General features: G+C 40.7%; 1 protein-coding gene across 1 annotated transcript; it reads left to right on the top strand.

Annotated features, from left to right (window-relative positions):
* Window positions 1-913: 913 nt before the first annotated feature.
* On the top strand, window positions 914-14,645 carry fgd4a (FYVE, RhoGEF and PH domain containing 4a; the record flags this gene model as incomplete). Its single annotated transcript, XM_015053635.1, has 14 exons — window positions 914-1,354; window positions 5,732-5,821; window positions 5,915-6,060; window positions 7,103-7,259; window positions 7,337-7,475; window positions 8,039-8,097; window positions 8,183-8,329; window positions 8,597-8,769; window positions 10,048-10,078; window positions 10,153-10,233; window positions 10,325-10,450; window positions 11,083-11,220; window positions 11,294-11,437; window positions 12,197-14,645. Coding segments are annotated over 14 exons (2,115 nt in total), but the record flags the coding sequence as incomplete, so codon positions are not given.
* Window positions 14,646-15,140: the final 495 nt, after the last annotated feature.

The raw sequence follows: 15,140 nt of genomic DNA on the forward strand, positions 1-15,140 counted from the left end.
TGCTGCTGCTGCTGCTGCTGCTGCTGCTGCTGCTGCTGCTGCTAGCGGGGATTACCTGCAGCGCTGCAGCACAAAGGAAGGAAACACCCACAGCTTCTCAGAGCAGAATTAGCCACTAATGTCCTAATCTGGTCCACATGCTGCCCGCCGGCCGGCTGGCCGCGTTTCACATGCCTACAAGTGAAACTTCATTGTCGTTTCGGTGCCGTCAGCCACAGTTTGAAGCACAGAGCAGAGGAGTTCATATTTTAGCCCCACACGTTTCCCGCAGCAGATGCATCTGGTTTATTTTCGTGTCTCTGGGTTCTTCCTGTCAGACTGTAGTAGATCTCAGGTGGCATGCAGCACACAACTGATTCATGCAGACTGCTCACCAGCCGCCTGTTCTTCCTCTATTTATACACACTTCCTGTTTTTATGAGCAGTAATGCTCATTGCAACACAGAAACTGTTGTATCGGTAAAGGTTATGTAGCAAATAAAGGAGTTTAAAGCGACTTTATTTTTTAAAAAGGAGCTGAGATCAGCTGAAGAGATTTTTTAGCAGCTGTTTGCAGGTGATTCATTCAGGCGAGGAAGCAGCTGCAGGATGTGGAGCAGCTGGACTCAAACTTTTTAAAACCTTTTTCTACGTTTATTTCTGAGCTCAGAGGAAAGTAGGTTTCCTGTGTAGAAGTAGGACAGCTTGTACCTCCTGGGAACACCTCTTTATTACTGTACCTCTGTTACACTTCCTCTGCCACAGCAAGAAGTTAGTGCACCTCCTCTGGATTTATTTTTAACTCTTGACGCCCACGTGCGAACTCACGCAGCTCGACGCCGAGACTCACACTGGCTGTGAAAATGTCAGCTACCAACAGCCGTCTGCAGGCTCCTTTGACTGCATAATTTAAATGAAAGTCCTTCTATAACTTCTTCTGCACTCTGACACACTTCCTCCTTCGCCTTTGCTCTCTTCCTCCAGCAGCGCAGACAACAAGAGAGACGGCTCGGCGCTCAAACAGACCAGCAAGGTGTCCAGCTGCAGCTCGGCTCTCCGCGTCTGCCAGCGGGCCGACATCAGCAAGATTCAGGAGAAGTTCTCGTGCGCGGCGGCCGCCACGCAGGATGCCAAGAGGCCAGCGGCTAACGGGGTGCTAGCACAGATGGAGCAGGACAAGGAGACGGAGGAGGAGACGCACCACAGCGTGAGGACAGAGACTGCTGAGCTCGTAAACGGAGATTTGGAAAAAGCAGATGAGGTGGACGATCATTCAGCTTCACAGCACTCAGACAGGACCGGTGCTGAGAATGAGGATACGGAGAAAACAACAGAAACTCTACAGAAGAGTGAAGAGGGACACTCTGAGCAAAAGGTAGGTTTTGTTTTTATAAACTAAGCACAAGTAATCAGTCGTTGTGTGAGGGGGAAGCAGCCTGTTTGGGTGAAGAGCTGCTCTGTCGAACATTTCAGCTGCTGAGTTTTGCCGTAGCAACCAAACCCCCCAGGAACCTGCGGTTGTCTGAGGAGATTAAATATATCAGCTGCTCTGCCTTCTCAGGGATAAACACAACTGAGAAATCTGAGCAGAATGAGATATAAATAAACATTTAAATGACTTTCCTGTGTTTTATTCAGCATTTGCAGAAATATGAGGCGTCTCTTTCTCTGCTGCCTAAACAAAACTTTATATACTTTAACTCTTTAAGCGAGTCAGAGGATGTTGGCTCACGCTTTGAAGCTATAAGTTGTTCTAGGAAGGTTTTCCATGAGGACAATGAGTGACCAGTCTTCCAGAAGTCATGAGGTCAGACACTGATGTGGGACGAGGCTCGCAGTCTCAGCTTTAATTCTTCCCACAGGTTTCTATCAGCTTCAGGTCAGGATTTTGCAACCTGTTAAAGTTTTTGACAAGTTAAAAAGTAAAATAAAAATAAGTTATAACAATAATTATTATTTAATAAGGTTTGTAATAATAAAAAATAAAGAAAATGAAAGAAATAGCCTGTTGTTCAGTTAAAAGGTCTTGACAAGTTAAAAAAATAGTAAATTAAAGTAGAATATTTTTTAATTAAAGAGGTTTTAACTTAGTTTGTTTCTTAAAAATAAGTTAAAAAAGATGTAATATTTAAAATGGCATTCTTGACAAAAATGTTTTAACAAATATTAATAAAGAAAATAAATAAAATACAGTTTCTTTTTCATTAAAGAAGTTCTTGAAACAAGTTTGAAAATTAATAAAAATAAAAAATAGGGAAAAAACTGAATATTTTTAATAAATGGGTCTTACATTAAAATTAAAATAAATAAAAATAAAAATGTTTTTTTCTTTTAAAAAAGTTTCCCGACACAAGTTTAAAGTAATAATATAACAAAGCAAATGGAGTAGTTTTTGCAATAGAAAACAGAAAAGGGTCTGGCTTTGTGCTCCGCTGCTCCGTAACGTTGGAACAGGAAAAGCAATTCCCTGAACTGCCTGCAGGCAGCTGGAATGAGACTGAAAGCTCCAGCAAGCAGAAACCTTTTGGACAGAGTTCCTTTCACTGGAACTAACAGACTGAGACTAAGCTCTGAAGAACAGATCCTCCTTCCACCAAACTTTACACATTGCAGACAGGTTAATGCTTTCTGCATCTTAATCCATTCTGTTAAGAATCCTGCGCTCTGTCCTTGAGCTGATCCTGAAGTTATCGACTCCCAGCTCTCGTGGTTTTAGGAGACCCAGCCGTTTCCTCTTCCTTATAAAACCACCAACAGCCGCCTGCTGTTTGAGAAGCAAGGAGATTTCTGGAGCTGTTGGACAGGTGGTTCCAGTCCTGAGCTGCTCAGAGCGACTCTGGTTCCAGATGCTTCGCCTGTGATCTTTGACCTTTACTCTGGATGTTTTCATGGTCTTCATGTCAAATGTTTGACAACTCAAACAGTTTTTGTGCTGCTGCCTGATTTGACCTGCGCGATCCGTCTGCGTGTTTGGAGGCTGGATTTACACACCTGCAGCTATGAAGGCGATCGAAACGCCTGAGTTCAGAGATTCGGATCATTTTGAAGTAAGCTGTATATAATTACAGCCTTGACTCTCTGTAATGTGTTAAATATTATACTAGCTGCAGCTTCTTTGTTTTTCAAAGTGTCCCTGCTGATATTTCAGGCTCTTGGTTTTAGACCTGAATTAGTTAATCTTTTGAACAGCGCAGCGACTGTTAGCTAACTCTTTCATTACAGTCAATTCCTTTTTTACTATTTAAAACATATTTTAGTATAAAACTCGATGCAGAACTCTTTCATTTGGATCTTCTTTCTGCAGAAGACCATCGTCTCTCGAAACCAACATTTGTTTTATCGTCCTGTAGTTTGAGAGTCTCGGATTTTAGCCTGGCGTTAGCAGTGAAGTCATCAGCTGCTGTAGCTCAGCTGCTTCAAGGTTCCACATGTTGTAACTGCAGAGGTTCTGCTTGATTGGCCCATTCTCCTCTGACCTTTGACCTCAATGAGACGTTGTTCTTCCACTCAGCCTCTCTGGAAATGTTCTCATTGTCTGTAAACCTGAGATGGTTGTGGGTTAAAATCCCAGCAAAACGGCTGTTTGTAAACAACCATCATAAATTACTTATTAAAATAAGATTTTGATTTATCATTGACACTATTCATTTCAATTGATGTTTAAAAACCTTTAAAACTGTTTTTATTTGTTTGCTGCTGTTCTCCACTTGTTTCCATAAAACTGTTTCAATGAATAGCAATACATTTGAAAATATGATTCAATTCAGTTATTTTGTGCATTTTTAAACTTCTTTATGTGACTGGTGTCCTAAAGAAACGTTTCATGAACAGTATTTGTTTGTGTGGCTGTGATTGCAACTACCTAAAAAATAAGTAATAAATAATTATTATTGTCACTTTTATTGTTTTCACAATACTAACAGAAAATACTGTGATAAAACTTTAAGCTCATATCGCCCCTACATCCACTTTCATCCAGTTTCTCCTCCACTGATGCACATTCTGAACTTAAACACGTTGATTTTATACAAAATGGGGAGAAATTCAGATTTTTCACTGTTTGAACTGCAAATCTGAGCCAATCGTGGGAAAATTGTCTTTGTGATTGACTTACGAGTAAAAGGAAGAATTTCCCAGTGAATTTAAAGTAAATTTCATGTGGAGACCTTCCTGGAACCAGTAACCTCACTGGGTTTCACAGCAGAACAGACTCCATGCTACACCTACCTGGATGTGTGTGGAAGTGAAACCAGATAAGCCATTAATTTGAGCTGCCACAGTAAACAGCAGGCTTAAGTCAATTAGCCCCGTTAGCACCAAGCCAAGAGGTCAGTCAATGTTCACTGGGTTAGCGCTTGGCTCTAGAGTTAATTATGAGACAGTTTTCACTCTGAAACTGACTAAATTTGGTGTCCAGGTTATAGAGTATAAGTCATATTTTCTAATATTTCCTCCTACTTTGTTCAAGCTTACATTTTATGGTGGTTACATTCATTTTTTAAGTATAAACTAGAAATGTGAAAAAGTGTGAAAGCAGAAAGGCGAGAAGCCGCCCAAACGATGCAGACGAGTGAAAGACGTCACAGGCAGACGCTGAACTTTAACGTTTACATACAAATATTTTATCACTGTCTGAAGTTTATTAGACCAAACTTCACAATAATGAAAGATTTATTTAACATCTTCAGAAAGATTTCTGTCTCTTTAACCAACAAGGCGAAGCTCAGATGATGATGTCATGGCTTTGGAGACATCTGATAGGTTAACTGCCGTCTGTGACCTCAGATTGACCTCAGAGCAGAAGGCTGAAACTGTGAAGATGCTGCTGAAGCTGGTCAGACAGCTGGTCGTTTACCCACAGAGAAACGATGTGGACCGGACGGCCGCTCAGCGAGGAAGAATCCGTCACGCCAGGGGAATCGGAAAGATTTCAGTTTATCAACAGAAATGCATGTCTGGAGACTAATTTAATAATTAATTAGTTAATTGGACATCATCATTTCGCTACATCTGGAGGAAATGCTGGTACCGTCCTAACTGTGACGTATGAGCAGGATCACCAAAAATAATCAACATTTTTTTACTACTATTGAAGTAAATTTGCCAAGTCACCAAGTATTTTACTGAACTAGCAACATCATTTCTGTCTGTGTTTAACGAAGTGCTATGATTATTTATTTACAAAGCAGGATAAACAGCAGTGATGCCCTAAGACATCACTGTCTTTCACGTGTTTAATGTGAAAACTCTTAACCCGTCCCAGTTGTTGCTGTTTAACGGCAGAAAAGCTGCAGTTTTGTCTTGTTTTCACGATAAAACCAGCAGCTGTTTGTTTGAGCTGATCGGAGAATTCATGACGGACATCATGAGGAAGTGTGTGGCTCGTTGTTGTCAGGTTTCTGACCAGCATTTAAAAGGAAGATGGTTCCTTTTTGTGGCTCTGCACCTTATGAAATCTCCACGTCCCAGAATGCAACACCATCGCTTTTTCAGACCTCTCTTGTTGTGTGACAGCAGCTGACTTCTCACTCATTGTTAACTGGTGTTTTTGTTTTTTCTGGTGTCATTTCCCTTATTCCCTGTTTTCATTTCCTGTTCTGAAAGAACCAGAACTCATTGGGCTGCTGATCAGAGCAGCTAGCTCAGCTGGAGAGACCGAAGTCCTTTCAGAAACAGATTCTACTTCCTGGTTCCTGCAGGGCTGTGATGTTTAAACTGTCCTTATTAATAGAAATGTCTTCTTTCTTCTCAGGAGACAAACGAGCAGAAGCTGTTTAAGATCGCCAGCGAGCTGCTGCACACGGAGAAGGCGTACGTGGCCCGACTCAACCTGCTGGACCAGGTGAGGAACTCGCCCAAATCTCCGTCTCACTTCTGTTTTCAGTCGACAGAGAAAAAACGTTGTTGATCCCTAACCGCGTGCATGGCTGTGCAGGTGTTCTGCACCAGGATGATGGAGGAGGCAAATAAAGGCACTTTCCCTCTGGATGTGGTGAAGAACATCTTCTCCAACATCAGCTCCATCCACGCCTTCCACAGCCAGTTTCTGCTTCCTGATCTGGAGAAACGCATGGGGGAGTGGTAGGTTCCAGCTAAACGTGTAAAAACATGAAACCGTGAACAGACCTGGACACGCAAGAGGTCAGACAGGAACTGGGGCCTGAAATTTAAAATATTAATGCAATTAATCTAGCCTTTTTTCTTTTCTTTTTTCTTTTTTTACATCTTGGAACTTTCTCATTTGTGTGTTTCTGGTACAACTATTAACCTGACGCACAAGTTGCATCCTCCAACAGCAGCGATGGAAGCTGCTTCTCTCGGCCCGCAGGGGGTTCATTTCTGTTTCAAACAATCTGATTGGACGCTGGAAAAGATGCTTGTTGTGTTCAAGTCATGCTAAAAGGAGTTATTCTGTTAGAGAAACTATTTAAGACTAAAATAGCATCTCAATGCTAAACACGTAGCAGCTAATGCTAATGTTAGCGTCCACATTTGTAAAGAAGCTCCATGAAACTCTGAAAAGATGAACACATAGAAAAACACTTTGCTCCAGTCTGATGGTTGAAGAGCAGATCAAAAGTCATATCTTTGTTGTTGAGCTCATATATTTGATAATTTAGCAGTAAAAATGTTTTTTTAATTGAATATGTTGCTTACTTTGCCAATTAAAATGTGATTAACTAATTACAGACCCTGAAACAAACTCAATTAAAAATGTACTTGAGTTTTTGTCATAAACGGCCCCCGCTCCACATTGGACACCCTTGTTTTCAAAATGTGGTGGAGATATTAGTTTTTATGACGCCTGGACTTATTTATGTCTGTGAAGTGTGTAAAGGTGAAAATGTCTCCACCTGGTGGTCGGGGTGTGAATTATAATCTGTCAAAATGACAGGCGGATTTTTCTGTCACTGTTAAAAAACAAACATATATTTGATTATTCTGAGTGTGATCTGAAATTCAGCTTCACTCAGTAATAATATGAAAACGTCATTTTGCATAATTTTGGCAATTATCAGTTTAATTTAGGGGAAAAATGCTTTGGTTTTTGAAACTCTGGGTAGTTTTTGTTGTGTTCTCCTGAATGATGTCAGATAATCTGATCCTTCTTGCTGCGCTGCAGGGCGTCCACACCGCGGATCGGCGACATCCTGCAGAAACTCACCCCCTTCCTCAAAATGTACGCCGAGTACGTGAAGAACTTCGACAAGGCCATGGAGCTGCTGAAGCAGTGGACCGACCGCTCGCCGCCGTTCAAGGCCATCATTCAGGAGATTCAGGTAAACCTGCGCCGCTCCGCTCTGGGCGCAAACGTTTCTGACTGACGTTAAGAAGCTTCCTGTTGGTTTGTGGACAGAGTCAGGAGATCTGCGGCAGCCTGACGCTGCAGCATCACATGTTGGAGCCGGTGCAGAGAGTTCCCCGATACGAGATGCTGCTGAAGGACTACCTGAAGAAGCTTCCTCAGAACGACCCGGACCGCAGCGACGCAGAAAGTACGTTAAAATCCACATTTATCAGCTGGAATCTTCTCGAGTGAACAAACATTCAAACCCGATCAGCAGAACTTCAGACTTTCTGATCGTGTTTCTACGTTTTTCTGTTGAATTCTTTATTCACTTTCAGAGGATTTTTTTAAGCAAGGGTTGCATTTTATCTGCACTCCCATTGAAAATCATAGTTCTAAGTTTTAAAGTCATTTATAAGATGGAAAGTCTTAATTGCAAGTTTTAAAGTCAATATTTAAACTTTCAAAGTCATCAGATAGTCACAATTTCAAGAATAAGGTTTTTTTCTAAATGTTTTCAATCTCAGATTTTTCATTTTTTTGTCATAATTTTGATTTTTTTTCAAGACTTTAATCAAAAGTCAGAAGTCTTTCTTTTTGGTGGCTCTAATTGTCTTCCGTAGGTGATCTGGTGTCGCAGCTGATTGGTTCTTTGCAGAAACGCCAACACTGGGCCGATATTAACAACAGACATTTCTTCCACCTTGTTGTCGTTTATGAATGTGTTTCTGAAGACGGAGGAAATATTGAAATGTGTACATTATTTTCCAGAATCATTAGAAATCATCGCCACAGCAGCCACCCACTCCAACAGCGCCATTAGGAAATCTGTAAGTAGCGGAGCAGATTTCCTGCCTCTGCAGGTAGAAAATCTGTCCAGTTTGGAGCGAAAGCAAACTTCCTGTAACTGTTCAGGAAAACCTGAAGAAGCTGATGGAGATTTACGAGATGCTGGGAGAAGAGGAGGACATCGTTCATCCGTCCAACGAATTCATCAAGGAGGGCCACATCATGAAGCTGGCAGCCAGGAACACCTCCACCATGGACAGATACCTGTTCCTGGTGAGGAAACACACACACACACACACACACACACACACACACACACACACACACACACACACACACAAAGATATAAAAACCTGGTGCACACACACACACTAAGGGTACAGCAGGAAAATATTCAGGAAAGTAAATAATTTCATGCTAGCCAGTCCTTTCTGTGAAGAAATGTGTGGAAAACCTGGAGATATTTTCCTGTTATTGATATGAAGCAGTTATTAGCAAAACAATAAGTGGAAACGTTGGACCTGTGCTTTGTGCCTCCAGTTCAACAACATGCTGTTGTACTGCGTGCCTAAGTTCAGCCTGGGCGGAACCAAATACACGGTGCGGACCCGGATCGGGATCGACGGCATGAAGGTTCGGGAAACGAGCAACGAGGATCATCCTCACACCTTCCAGGTGTCGGGCAAAGAACGGACGCTGGAGCTCCAGGCCAGGTGAGCGAAACGGTTCAGCTCCTCACACCGGGTAATTAAAATATTAGTGAAAAGTCTGGAAACTTATCACTATATAGATGAATCCGGCCTTTTTTTCTGTGAAAAGGTGACATTTCAAATTAGAGCATTACATCAGACCAGTAAAGAAAAACTTTTTCTAGTACAATGTGGGTTTAATGTTTAAAGGTTGTTACTTTTACACATTTTTAGAGAGGCCATGAAATTCTCATGGTGTAATTACCTTTTAGCAAAAACACCTCATGGTATTTACGTAATAATAACGATAATTAATGCAAACTGTGGAAATGCACAAAGTTATCTTGTTGCTTTTGTTTAAAACCAAAAGCAACATTTATTCCTACTGCTGGTAAAATAGTTACTTAATGTTATTTTAACATTAAAGCATAAAATTTTGCCATTCTAAGTGCTTTTTGCTCAGAATATTGTAGAATTTGTTTTTAAGATTCAATAGTTTATTGTCATTGTCAAAAAAAAGGCAATGAAATTGTGTTTGGAGTTCAACACTCAGTAGCAGCAGATTTCCAAGTAAAGTGCAAAGAAGAAGTAAAAGTGGCACCAGAGCTTTCACACACACAGAGAATAACAGAGTATGAAAATATGTTGTCATGTAGAGGGCCAGGAATTTAACTTTTCGAATACACAGACATATATTTTATATATCCATAATTTACTTTGACATTGCTTAAACCAGTCTATCCAGAACTTTGTAATTGTAAATTTTGTGGTTTTCTGTAGAAATGTGTTTTTATTTTTTTAAGCTGCTTCCAAAATCTAAATATACAATAAAACAGATAAGACAAAAATAACAAGAAAACAAGTTGGACAAACTTTTTTAAGAAACTTGAATAGTTGCATTTTTTAATCACTACTTTAACTTGACACCAAATCAATGTAACAGCAGTAAGAAATACTGCCACCTACAGGTAGGAGTCAGCATCACTGAAGTGCAATGTGTTTGCAATAAACTCTCAACTAGATAATTAAAATTTTTTGAATTTCAGTGAAAAACTGTTTGTCTCTTCTGCCTTTTCATCTTTTTCTTTCAAAGTTTCTGTCTTTCCTTCTTTCCTGGTTCGCTTTTTTTTAGCTCAAGATATTTGAACATTGTGAAAATGTCTTATATATGCCATAAATTACTGAGTTTTTAATATTAAAATGAATAAAGTTGACTGTGGACAGCATATAGGAGCCATGAAAATGTTTAAAGTAAAACGAAGCTTTAGTTTGACGTTTTCTGTCCTGATTTCTTCCCCTCAGCTCAGAGCAAGACAAGGCAGGATGGATCAAGGTACAGACACACCTCTCTTTATTTTTTCACAACTTTTTAAAAACTCGTGTTTGATTTGTTGTTTTATCACTCAGGCTTTCCAGGAGACCATAGACATCTTCCAGCAGAAGAACGAGACATTCAAGAACGCTCTGAAGGACGTGGAGGAAGTTTCGGTTAGCGCAGCGTTGGAAGCATTCTCAGAGGAACTGACGCCATGTTGTGTTTTTATCTTTGGGTTGTCATGCTGACTGCTTTGTTTTGCAGAAAGCTGAGCTGGGGAAGCGGGCTCCGCGCTGGATTCGTGACAATGAAGTGACGATGTGCATGAAGTGCAGGGAGCCTTTCAACGCCATCACACGGCGGCGGCATCACTGCAGAGCCTGCGGATATGTAAGCTCAACTGTTAAAGGGGAAACGTTTAATTAAAGGACATGATAAACGTCACAGTTTCACTTCCAGTTAGCAATATTTTTAACAGAGGCTTTGTTGTTCTTCCCGCTGATCGTCAAGATGAGATGAAAAAGTTTTCAGTTGAGATGTGGCTCAGAGTTAAATGAGGTGTTTAGATTCTGGCTTACAGGCGATTAAAAACCCCAAGTTCAGTTCTTCAGAACTAGAAACAAAAAAGGACTTTTAAGGCAGAAATGTGGGCCTAATAAACGGTTCTGGACAGTTTCTGCTTTCTGCAGCAGTGGAGTGGATTCCAAAATAAATCATTTATTTTCATTTTAGTAAATTATTAGTTGAGTATACACAGTCGTGCATAAAATAAAAACATCAACAAACGCTTCCCTCCTCCTGCTATTTTTTCTTCTTCTTCATTCCATTTCAAACAATCAACATTTTAACAAAGAATATTCAGCAAAACAAAGGTTTTGGACTTATCCAGTCCTGTCCTTGAGTTACCTTTAGATTCTGAATCAAAATGCTAATTAAATGGATACGTTACATCATAAGTAATCAGTTTGTGACTGTAAACTGTAATGATTAGAGCCGTTTTGAGATCCGGTCTGTTCTTCCAGGTGGTTTGCTGGAAATGCTCAGACAACAAGGTACACCTCGAATACGACAACTACAAGATGAACAAAGTCTGCAAAGACTGCTACTCCATCCTGACTGGGGAAGGGGTCACCGAGGGCCGAAGGAAGGGCATCCTGGAGGTAAGGATGGACCCGACTGGTTCTGATGTGGTTCGGTGGGATTACCTTCAGCTGTTTGGCCTCCTGTGTGCAGATCGAGGCGGCTCAGTTCACAGACAGCAGCATCATGTGTGGCTTCCTGCAGCACTCTGAGAAAGGAGGCAAGCTGTGGCAGCGGGTCTGGTGTGTGATCCCAGAGAAAGAGTGTCTGGTGCTCTACCTCTACGGAGCTCCACAGGTGACAAAAACACAGTAGTTCCATTAACCATACAATTAACAATAAAGTTTTATTTCAGCAACAAGGCCGTTCAAAGTGTTTACAAAATAAACACAAGAGTAAGAAAACAATTGAGAAACCAAACATCAAAATCATCAATACACATTAAATATGTTTGATTCAATATGGTTCAGAAGCAGCTCTGACCCGGTGGGGTTTAGTCTGGATTTAAACTCAGTGTTTCAGCTGTTTTTCAGTTTCTAGAAGTTTGCTCTAGATCTGTGGTGCATAGAAGCTGAATGCTGCTTCTCCATGTTTGGTTCAGGTTCTGCTACAGAGAACCAGAACCAAACCAGGTTCTGGTTTGGTTCACCAGGAGACCGGAGAGGTTCTGGAAGGTCGATACAACGGCAGATTTTTAATGTATTTTGTTGCTTTTTACATCTGATGTTTTACTGACTTATCCCATGAACAAACTTATTCACCTGTGATTTTATTTTTATTTAATGGAAACACAATTGCAAAATTGTGTTTTTTCGACATTAGGAAAGTATAGACAAACTTTGTGCACATTTGTAAAGAAAAAGCAGTTAATATCATAAGTAAAGCATTTTATTAAATTATTTTGGGCAAATTCAGCTTTGAAGACAAAGACATTTTGTTCTCACTGATTCATCAGCTCAATCAGATGAAGTCAGTTATTAGTCAAGCATAAGCAGTTTTGCATAAAATAGCATTTTTTCTCTGTGGATGACATCGTCTTTGTGGCGTTTCCTGCAGGATGTGAAGGCCCTGTGCACCATCCCGCTGCTGGGCTACACGGTGGAGGACGCAGACACGCCGGCCAGCTTCCGCCTGTCCCAGTCCAAGTTTGTCCACACCTTTGCTGCTGAGAGCGAGGAGCTGAAGCAGCGCTGGCTGAAGGTCATCCGAGCAGCGGTGACCGGAGAGGTGCCGGCGCGGCCCGAAACCAACGGCGGCGAGAACGACAACGCGCAGGAAGCTAATCCTGACGACCACTAGGAGGGTCGTCCGCTCACTCTGCCTGCTGCGGCACTTTCCTCCGCGTCCGACCCGCTGCCGGACTGTCCAGGACCCAAAGACGTTCTCTGTCCTCCTAGACGCAGCGGGACGACGGGATAAGCTGCCGTCTCCAGGGTTTTCTCCTGCTATGTGTGCTGGATTACTAATGTTTCTGGTACAATCAACACTAGAGCAGGGGGGCTTCGAGACGCACCTTCTGCCCTCCAACGAGCACTATAAAGGAAAATTCAAACTCAGTCTTTCAGGAGGCGTCCGGGATGGGACTCAAACTACGTCTGCTGGTGCTGTAAATCTTTCTGTACAGAACGCTTTTTTATACATAAAAAAACAAACTTTTTTTCATTTATGTACAGAAATTCAGTCTCAAGCTTTTCTGCTATGAAAAGGAGGAAGATCTAAACGTTATTGAAAATATTCAGTTTCCCTCTGATTGGAGGAGACGGTTTTAAAACGAAGAACAAGATTCTCTCATCTCTTTACTCAATCTGCTAAAATGAGAGACAAACATAAAAATTTAGTGACGCAGATTAAAAACTATATTTATTACATATTATTTGAAGCATGGTAAACCTGTGCTTTAAATAATTAAACCTTCATTAGTAAAGCAAATGGGATTCTTTTTTGTTAAAATCTTGTCTTCACGTTAAACATGTAATCACATTGTATTTATTTAAAAATCCAAGTGAAAAAATGTTGATAAACATTTCTGCTGTGTTTTTTTACTGCAAAATCTCCCATTTTTATATTACTACTTAAGTTTAATGAGGTGTATCTTAAAATAAGAAAGTAAAACATCATCAGGTTGACACTAGACAGGGTTTTTCAGCCAAGATTCTCGATTCAAAAATATTTCTTGGTGTTAAATTATGGAATAAAAATACATGAGCTATACAGCAAAGATATTTATTGTTATTAATCTGTTCAACCATCAGATTGGGTTTTCTTTGCATCTGTGCTGCTACTACGTGTTTAGCATTGAGATGCTATTTTAGGCTAGCATAGCTTAGCTGACAGGCTAACTGCTTTTAGCACAACTTGAACACAACAATAGCATTTTGTCCAATCAGATCAGTTTAGAAGTCGAAATTAACTGAGAGCAGCGGCTTTGTTCTCTAGCGCTGTTGTTTTGCGCATATAGTTTTGCGGACGTTGCTTGTGCGTCAGATTTACGGGCGTACCAGAAACATGTTCCGCTCGGAACATTTGTATGTAAAAAAAAATTTAAGTGGTTAATTACGTTAAAATATTAACACAACAATATATATAATCAATCAATTGAAATGAACGCGTTAAAGTCCCGGCTCCATGTTAAACATAAGTTTGAATACAAAAGTGAAGGCCTAATGATGCCGCTGCTGTAAACAAACCACATAAAATGCATAACTTTTAACATAATCAACATTTTTTTGCTCACTTACTTTAATGCTAATGTTTATTTAAAGACTTATTAACTTTGAAACTAATACCGTAAAATATCAACTCTTAGGACCCCGACAGTGAAGACCTCTGCAGATCACGTCATTTTTCCTGTTTGTCTCTCCGATTCAGATTTAGCAGCTTTAGCAGACTTTCAAGTTTGACCGGATATGACGCAACGTCTGCGGAAATTAATATCTTAATGGCAGGAAATAACAGTCTTTTAGGGAAATAATCAGGTTTATTAAACGTATTTGAAATTTATGTTGCCGTTTGTATCGAATTAGCTATTTAGTATTTTAACCATGGCTAGAGGGAGAGAAGTGGTTTGTCTTAACGTTTTGGTGTGATGATGGAGAAGCAGCACAATCAGACAGCCAGCCGATGAAACAAGTGTAAATGTGTTTTTACTGCTGTAATTATTTTTTATTTAAAGTAATTTATAGAGTATGATGAACTGTTGAATGCAGCACAAACTCGTTCCTTTGCAGTCAGCTGAGGAATGCAACCGACCGGTCAAATGGCCGCCAACATTGACTTTGAGGGGAAATGTGCCGATTTTTTATTTTTGCTCATCTCTGAACCGTTCCCCTCCGCAGTATTCAAATAAAGCAAAAACAATTGAGCACAAGTCCTGTGTTGAATCTGAATGTAAATCTATCCTTCTGTCTTCATCGCCTTCCCAACCGTTTGAGAATCTACGCACTTTACACCCTGAACGAAAACAAAAGTGTACCTGCAAGGACAATAAAGACGCCCAGTGTCTGTGCTGATCTTGTATTATTTAAAACGCATTTCTGGCTTGTTTAGTTTGTCAAGCTGCTTCACACGGTTTTGGTTCCCCGTTTTGCTTCCCCTGTGGGGTTTTCACAGTGACTCAACCCAGACGAGGATCTGAGTGAAGTTGCCCCCCCACCTTCAAATCAGACAAAAATGGGCAAATGTTTATGCCGCCATCATTGTAAAGATATTAAATGTTTCCAGAGGGGATGCTGTGGTGATGCTGTGGTGGTGCAGGAGCACAGCATGACCCACATATTGAGGCCCTAGTCCTCATGGTGGTGGTCACAGGTTCAATTCCCGTCCTGTCAACATTTGCCACATGTCTTCCCTCTCTGATTGCCCTCTTTCCTCTTGAACTACTTTCAAATAAAGGCCTCTAGAGTCAACAAAACCTAAATAAAATAAAAAAATCCTTCCAGGGGTCATGAGGTCAACCAGCCTTCCCTCACCTTCTTCAAATAGAGAAAATTGATGTCAACGT

Source organism: Poecilia latipinna, unplaced genomic scaffold (assembly GCF_001443285.1).
Source record: "Poecilia latipinna isolate Pla-1442-1.1 unplaced genomic scaffold, P_latipinna-1.0 Scaffold1189, whole genome shotgun sequence".
NCBI lineage: Eukaryota > Metazoa > Chordata > Actinopteri > Cyprinodontiformes > Poeciliidae > Poecilia > Poecilia latipinna.